Source organism: Carassius carassius, chromosome 3 (assembly GCF_963082965.1).
Source record: "Carassius carassius chromosome 3, fCarCar2.1, whole genome shotgun sequence".
Classification (NCBI taxonomy): Eukaryota; Metazoa; Chordata; class Actinopteri; order Cypriniformes; family Cyprinidae; genus Carassius; species Carassius carassius.
The window spans coordinates 19,194,985-19,203,145 of NC_081757.1; the positions used below are offsets into that span (position 1 = coordinate 19,194,985).

General features: G+C 37.1%; 1 protein-coding gene and 1 long non-coding RNA gene across 3 annotated transcripts in view; one reads left to right on the forward strand and one right to left on the reverse strand.

The window, feature by feature from the left end:
- LOC132122339 (high choriolytic enzyme 1-like) overlaps nt 1-5,495 on the reverse strand; it is a 33,364-nt gene extending 27,869 nt beyond the window's left edge. For both annotated transcript variants that reach the window (XM_059532488.1, XM_059532497.1), the window contains exons 1-7: nt 5,387-5,495; nt 5,230-5,260; nt 4,935-5,087; nt 4,741-4,858; nt 4,447-4,625; nt 3,946-4,027; nt 114-235 (exon numbers count right to left, since the gene is read on the reverse strand). In XM_059532488.1, the coding sequence (XP_059388471.1) occupies nt 114-235; nt 3,946-4,027; nt 4,447-4,625; nt 4,741-4,858; nt 4,935-5,087; nt 5,230-5,260; nt 5,387-5,455 (754 nt within the window). In that variant the 5' untranslated portion in view covers nt 5,456-5,495. The remainder of the gene's footprint in view (nt 1-113; nt 236-3,945; nt 4,028-4,446; nt 4,626-4,740; nt 4,859-4,934; nt 5,088-5,229; nt 5,261-5,386) is intronic.
- Nucleotides 3,243-3,811, forward strand: LOC132122352 (uncharacterized). The gene is made up of 2 exons (XR_009426363.1): nt 3,243-3,394; nt 3,441-3,811. It is a non-coding gene; the product is annotated as an uncharacterized LOC132122352 (long non-coding RNA).
- Nucleotides 5,496-8,161: the final 2,666 nt, after the last annotated feature.

The window sequence follows — 8,161 nt, forward strand, 5'->3', positions numbered from 1 at the left end:
AGCATAAAACACCCTGGGACTGTGTGTAAATTCATGGTGGTCTAAGGTGGGGTTTTCAGCAAAGAATCACAAGATGCTGTTTTAAATCAAATAGCAGTAAAGTCTTAACGTACTGCAGTAGAGTCTGTTAATGCGCAGGATGTCATTGGGGCTCATTTTTCGAGCCTCCCCAATCACAGCGTTCCTATCAGGAATGGGAATCATGGTTGGCTCATTGTTCTTGGAGAAAGCGTCCCTAAAATCACACACATAAAGAAACAACTGTAAACTCTGATGATTATGTTTTTAGCATGCCCATCCCCCCCCCCCCCCCCCCCCGGCCCAATTATTAATTAACAAATAATCAAATAAATACAAATAAAATAAAATTTGCACTCAGCTACAAGAACACCATTGTTGAGGAGTAACTAGTAACTTAGTTGCTGTAATAATATTACTTTTTGCAGTAACTAGAAGGGTAACTAATTACTAATAAGGTTTTAGTAATAATATTAGTTATAATCCATAAAACAGCTTTTGATGCCTTAACCCCACTGATTTAAAATCCAACAATCAAATACTTCCTAGATTTATTATCAGAATTTTCCTGATTCGCTCATGCATGTGATGTCCCCAGTGCAGCTTACATTCATTAGATAGAAATATTGCATTATATTGGTTTTGTAGGGAAAAAAAGATGATTTGATCACTACTGAGGAAGTTGTGGCTTTACTTTACTCTGACATTACATCCCACCCACATCTCACTGATCAGCATGTGGTACATTATATTACTATTATTAAAATTAAACAATTTCTAAAAAAACTTATGTGATTTGATAAAATACAAGAGTGCGATCCAGTGTTGATTTTGGTCAAATGATGAGCCAGAAATATGTTGTTAGTAACATTCTAGATGAGTTTCTGTGGAAGATACACAAAGATAAAGTTTGTTGTTTTGCAGAACATCACAGTTATATATGACATGAGAATAAGGCCTGAAGTTAGGAAGAACATTTTAAGGAAAATATAATTATATTTTCATAATGATTTTTTCTTTCTCAAACCTTGTCTGTGGTGTTAAAACACCACTCACTTCCCACTTTGATAATTACTATAACTTTGTTCTAAACATTACATCCTTTCTTTTCCATCCCCCAGATGTAATCTATCTAGGTCGTTGAATAAAAATATTTGGACTTTATATCAAAAAATTACCTCAACTTAGCACCAGCAAGCTAATTAGCTAGACAGTTAGCATTAGCTAACAATATTTAGTTGTTTCCAATATGGTTATGAATAAACAATCATATCCATCTACTCGGCTAGTTAATCCAAACAATATAAAAATTTATACTGTTGATAAACAATATAAAAACAGAATTCACATAGGGTTAAATGCGTAGCATTTTAATAAAACTGTTTATGTTATGGCAGTGGGGAATTTGAACATGCATGAGTTATTTTATTTAATCTGTGTTATTTTAATGTTTCCTTTTTTTTTTACCTAAAACACTGATGCTGATGTGTCTGCATTCAAGCATTTCAGTGGGCTTAAATTGATCACCCTTTACAGCAGATTTAGTTTACAAACAACTTTTTACCTAAATATGGTTTTAAGTTACAATAATTAATCCTAAAATTCAACATTAGTAAATGACTTTTGGCAGCATCAGTCATGCACGTGCTCATAATCTCCCGGTTCTTCCTTGTGAATTCAGTTCACTGGAGACTCGCACTAAACGGCTCATTTGAATCATTAAATTGACAACTCGAGAACAGCTATAATCGAATCATTCTAATTTGTGATTGAATCGTTTGTTGCGATTTACGAACCAATTTAAATGTTTCATTGAAAATAATCAGGGCCCGGTTCCCTGATAACGCTCACTCTTAGTGCGCTAAGAAGACTCGAAAGATATATCTTACCAAAGTTGTTTATGTTCCTAATTGTGTTCCCCGAAGTGTCCCTTAGGAAGCTTCTTAACATGCTGCCTCTTACGTTCGACATTACAAAGGCGCTGTCCCAAGTGAAGGTGCTGAATTAGTTGGCATCGATTGCTCAGGAATCGATTTTCCACTTCACTCGAAGGTGAATTACAGCATTAAGAAAGACAACAAGTTCTATGCAAATGAAACATTCCTCAAATTATTCCAGTAAAATTAATTTTAACATAGTTTAAGTTATCAGTAAAATATAGACTATAAATTAAATTATCAAATGGTCAGTAATATGTTCACACGATATGTTGTGATGGTTAGACGAACCGGGTATCCCTCGCTAATCATCCACCCTCCTTATTCTGTTGTGCCACTTGTGCCGCTTCTTGACATGGGTTTAACGACTTCTAAAAATTATGTAATACACTTTTATATTAATGGTAAGGTACTTTACAATCAGAATTGATTGGCAAGCAGCTGCAGTTACTTCTGTTTAATGCGGAATTGATTGCCATTGGTTAATGTTTTCAATAAAAAGCAACGTATCTACAATGAACAGAGAGAGAGAGAGAGAGAGAGAGAGAGAGTTAGATACAGAATATGGTGGGGAAGCAACGTAAAAAAAGGGCACCAAGCTTCTCGTCAGAGGAACTTGAAGTTTTGCTGGACCTTGCCACCAGGTCGGAGATCACACCCCTATGGTCCACTATAACCTGCACGTAGGGATGAGTGTGCCATCAACCAGGCCCAAGACTCTGGGGATGCCAGCAATAGCATGACAGTCCTGCTGCACTTCCTGGAACTCCTGACGTGTTGCCGGCAGCCTTATTTAATCCCCGGCATGGCGCAGAAGGGAGTTGGTGACAGTGTGGATGCACCTCCACACCGAGGTCTTGCTTAAGCCGTAGCCCTCTCCCACAACCTCGATGAAGCTCTCTTTAGCAAAAAACCTTAGCGCAGCAAGCAGCTGGACTTCAGGGCTTAAAGCAAAATTTCGCCACGTTAGCCTGGCAAGCATAGGTTTGAGAAGGTCCAGCAGCTTCATAATGAGTTGTCTTGGGAGGATTTTTTTTTTTTAATATAGCCACGTCAGGCAAAATGTCAAAAGGGCTTAAGTTTTGCCGAATAATAAAAATGACATGGACTAAACGGTTCCATGGCCAGCGCCGTCTTTGATTCAATATAAGGACACGCTGGATCGCTGCTATAGTTGGTCGCTTACTGGACACCATCATGCTTACCCATTTATAGATCTTAGCCATTTAGAGCCAAATTGTTTGCCAGATTTTAATTATCAAAAGTGATTTCCAATTCAAACGCTTAAATGACATTACGAAATATCCTATGCTGCCACCATATTGGTTCTGATACCACATAAAGTCAACTTCATAAATAGGCCTGTATCCATTGCGAACATATTTTATTATTAGTCTTAAAATGTCCATAACATAAAATCATTGCTGAGCCACAACATTGTCAATATACCATAGTCTGACTATTGCGCTACGCTGATTTCTAAAGACTGCTGCACAATGGCGGCAAATAGCGTCCTGAGCTCAAACAACGCTAAGAGAGAGCTTACGAATGGTCCAGACCAACCTTACGAAAGTGTGACTTACAGAAGATATACTTAGCGTACGAATGTGTCGGGAATCGTGCCATAACATTAAGAGAGAGGTTAAGGAATAGGTTAAGAACTACTTAGCGATAAGAACGTTTTGGGGAACCGAGCCCAGTTCGTTCTTGATTCGTACACCACTTCTGCATGTCAGAGCACATGATATACTATAAGGAGTAACGATATGTTTTATGAAATGTAGTGAAGTAAAAACCTACAATCTTATGCTTTGGAATGTAGTGAAGTAAAAGTAAAGTTACTCAAAATTAAACTACTCCAGTAAAGTACAGATAAATTTTGCAGTAATGAAGTAAAGCTACTCCGTTACTGCCCACCACTGCTAGTAATGAATAATAGGCCTATATTACATTCTTTGAGTAACTAGCCCAAACAATGAAGAACACTTACCTTGTATATTGCATCACAGAGTTGTAGTCATAGGGGGTTGCCAAATTATTGGTTTCTGTTTTCTTGAAATTGTGCTGCTGTGCTGTTACAGTGCAAAGGAAAGTGTTAAACACTATAAATATAAAGCAGGTAAATACACAGTGAATTTAATCTAGACTGCAATTATTGTGACTAGATGTAACATGCCATGAACTATGCATTTTAATTTTTTTATTCTTTGTTCTATTGGTTACACTTTATTTTGATGGTCACTTTTGAATATTCAGTTGACAATAACTAACATTGCTCCTACGTCAACTTACTCTCAGATCTCTTTTTTGAGATGGTGGCCCAACAGACATTCTACTATCAGTAAATTTGCAAGTATGTTTTAACTTATTCTAACCCTAACCCTAACCTAACACTACCAGTCTGCTAATACTCTACCAACACTCTGTTGAGAGCTAGTAGATATATATTGTCTAAAATAAATTGTAACCATTTAATCATGGTATTAATCACCAGGTATGACGTTCCTAAAAAGGATTCTGATGTGTTTGTCGCGGTCACTGCGGTTCTGTTCATGATGGAACCCGAGAGCATGAAGGAGCTCGTGTTGAATAGTACTGTGATAGACACACCCATCACGCTGGAGAGAAACAACCTGTCCTCCACCTTGGCGCCCCAAATATGAATAGCAACTGTGGATCACACATAACACATCAGCAATCAGATTGTATATTTATGTTTTGGGAAAGCACATTTATTATATACACAGAAATTAGATAGAAAGGAGTCCTAAATCAGAAGATTTACCCAGAATCAGACTTAATGTGTAGAAAGTGCCTCTGCCCTTCATGTGGTATGAATCGAATGCAGGACACATCCGCAAAGGACCGCAAGCCTCTTTTGATCACTTGTAGTTCATTTGGAGCTGTGGCAGGGGTAAACTATTAAAAAGATCATGTGACACCAATGAGATAATATCAGAAGTAGTGATCGTGACTTACAGTACTGGTTGGAGATCACGTAGGGCACATAGACTAATCCATCAGTGCTTCTCTCCCATTTGCATCCACGAGCTGTGCACGGATCTGCATTCTTGAACCCTGTTGATACGGCGATATCTCCAAACATGATCAAGGGCCCATCCACTCGATGTCCTGTGTGATACAGTATAATGCACAAAATCATTCAGTCTATTGGCACTGATAATATAATTGAATAAATAGGATGAAGAGGAATTTGCCATCAACTGCTACAAAAAAATGTTTTTTTCTTTTCTTTTCTATTTGAGCATCTTACCTATTTTGCCAGAGATCTTTTCAATTAAATCCTATTGATGGATTTTAAACACAAGTATGTCAAAACTCTTGAAAAATGAAAAATAAAAATGAAAAGCAGCTCCCAATAGGAACCTGCTGATGATATAATTTTCTATTTCAATTTTGTCTGTTCTCACCTCAACAGGACGGCTCTGAGCGGGAACAGAGCTCAGCAGAAGAGAGAGGACCACCACTAACAGGTACATGATGAGAGCCTTCTGAAAATCTGTTCTGGGTCAAACAAAGCTGGGAGTTATATACTCTCCTGAGAGTCTCAACTTCCTTTTTTATGTGTCGTAACCAAGCTTTCATGAATCCATTGCCAAATTACCACATGGTATAAAAGCAGAGTAATTGAGAGTAGATTTGATTCAGTCAACCACACCCAAGAAATGAAAATTATATAGAATTATGGAGCTTAGCATTTGCAATTCAATATTTTGAGTTAAAAAAAAAAAAAACCTTTTAGGATTATTGTGCTTTAGCAACATTACCAAACCTATAAAGTTAGAATACAGTATAAAAATTGTTACATTCTTTTACAGTAAAACACACACATACACACACACACAGACAAAAAAGGCAAAAATCATTGTCATTTCATACTGTATAGTGAAAGCGACACAATGTGTGGAGCGCAGTATGGTAACCCATGCTTGGAATTTGTGCCCTGCATTTAACTTATCCAAATGCACACACACACAGCAAATGCACACACAGCAGTAAGTAGTGAACACACACATCACCAGAGCAGAGGGCAGCCATTTTTACTGAGCCGCCTGAGAGCAAGTGGGGATTCAGTTTATGCAACTGGGCCCTGATCAAGGTAATCAGCAATCAGCAATCAGCTTGACGCCACACTCTGTACAGTCATTCATGACAAAATGGCGGTGGGCAGTTGTGGTTAGCGAGTTGGACTGGTAGTCTGAAGGTTGTGGTTTGGGTTCCCAGTACTGGCAGGAAATGTAGTGTGTGTGTGTGTGTGTGTGTGTGTGTGTGTGTGTGTGTGTGTGTGTGTGTGTGTGTGTGTGTGTGTGTGTGTGTGTGTGTGTGTGTGTGTGTGTGTGTGTGTGTGTTTGTGTGCACGCAATTGGAGGGAGAGAATACAGACATGAAATAAAGAAGTAAAGAAAATAAATAAATAAATAATGATCCAACAGTGCCAGAAACTGGTTATTATTTTCTCTTTTAAAATGTATATACTTTTTTCAACCCTGTAATTATATTTAGCATTACATTTAGACCAGGTAGGCATTATTAGACATTTTTTGAGCTCTGGTGAGAAGTGATGAAAGCAGAAGTGCAGAGGACAAAGCAAAGCACAACAACGCTAACAAGTTAGATGTACAAGTACAACATGAGTATTCGTAAAGAAAAATCTGTTTTCGATATAAGCCAAGAGGAGACTGTTTTTTCCTTTCACTGAACAAAGGAAACTTTGCTTCCTTTGCTTCTGTAAAAAAAAAAATTGGTGCACAGTAATGCATAGTTTTATTACAAAAATGCATTGATTTACGTCAAAAGGCCCCTGGAGTCATGTGCAGCACTTGGATGCAGTTTATTGGACTTCTGTTAGACTGTTTTCATCCTAACATTTCATTTCATTCGTATATTCTTATGTTTTGTTTATATAGATCCATTTGTTGATGTTGTACCTACCATGTAGAGTCTAGAGTCTAATTGTTAATTAGTTATTAATTGGATGATTTGGATCTCACCACTCCCAGCTGTGTACAGTTATCTCCTTTACTTATACAACTCTCCAGTTTGTGAAAATATACCTTTACAAAGGCTACTAGCCAAAACGTTGGTTAATAAATACCATATACTTAAGTGAGTGTGCAGTTGTTCTCTTTCAATTTGACTATTAAGTATCAGCAGCCATTCCCTGCCATTATAATGATTGGAAGTGGGAATTTTTTTATATAAGTCTAGTTGTATTAATCTGAAAGAAGATAGTCATTCACACCCAGGATGAATTTGTTGTTGAGTAAATCATTGGATAATTTTTGGGTGAACTATCACTTTAAACATACCTGGACCAGCTTATCAAGGTCTTACTAGGGATAATAGAAAATTCCAGGCAGATGTCCTGAGATAAGTTGTAGAAAACTCTGTAGACACTGGCCCCCCAGGGCTGAGTTTGGAGATACCCATTGTAGTCTGTGTGAAAATAGCATTTTCAAACTCTAAGTTCTCTTACAGCAGACCACGAAACGGGTTACAAAGAGGAAGCTTTATGTCTCTGGTTTACTGTTAGCCAGATGTTGAGTCATGTGATTAACCTTTTCTTCTTAAAGAAAATGTTGAAATATTTCAAAAGACACCTTGCACAAACTATGAACCTCCTTCAGATGTTCCAAGCTCTCAACCACAGTGTTAACACATTTTGAACTGTGAACTAGTGATCAACAACTGTATATTTAGTTATTTGATAGCTGATGAATAAACTATTGTTAAATGTCTACTATACTTTCATATTCTTCACACCAGCTCAAACTTCAGCTGCCTTCCACTATTTAAAAAATACAATTTGAAATAATTATTTACAACATAAGAGATCTGAATCACTTTCTGTTTTTCAACTGAAGCACTTAATTTTGCTAGATTTAAGTTCACTTGGGTTTAAATTCACAAAAAGAGAGAATGTTTCTTACAATTCACCTTTAAATTCACTCAAATTCTTTATGTAGCTGAAGCTAAGAATAAAATAAAATCAGAAATTTTAACACAAATCTCTCTGTATCTTTTAACTATATACTAGCTAAATAGCTATCAATAACACAAGGATGCATGTAGTCGTACATAACATTACGGGAACACCACCACACTGTAGTGTGCTTTTTTTCTAACGTCTTGACAGGCTATACTCTTCACCTCAATGGTAACCCATCAAAAACAATAACCCTTTA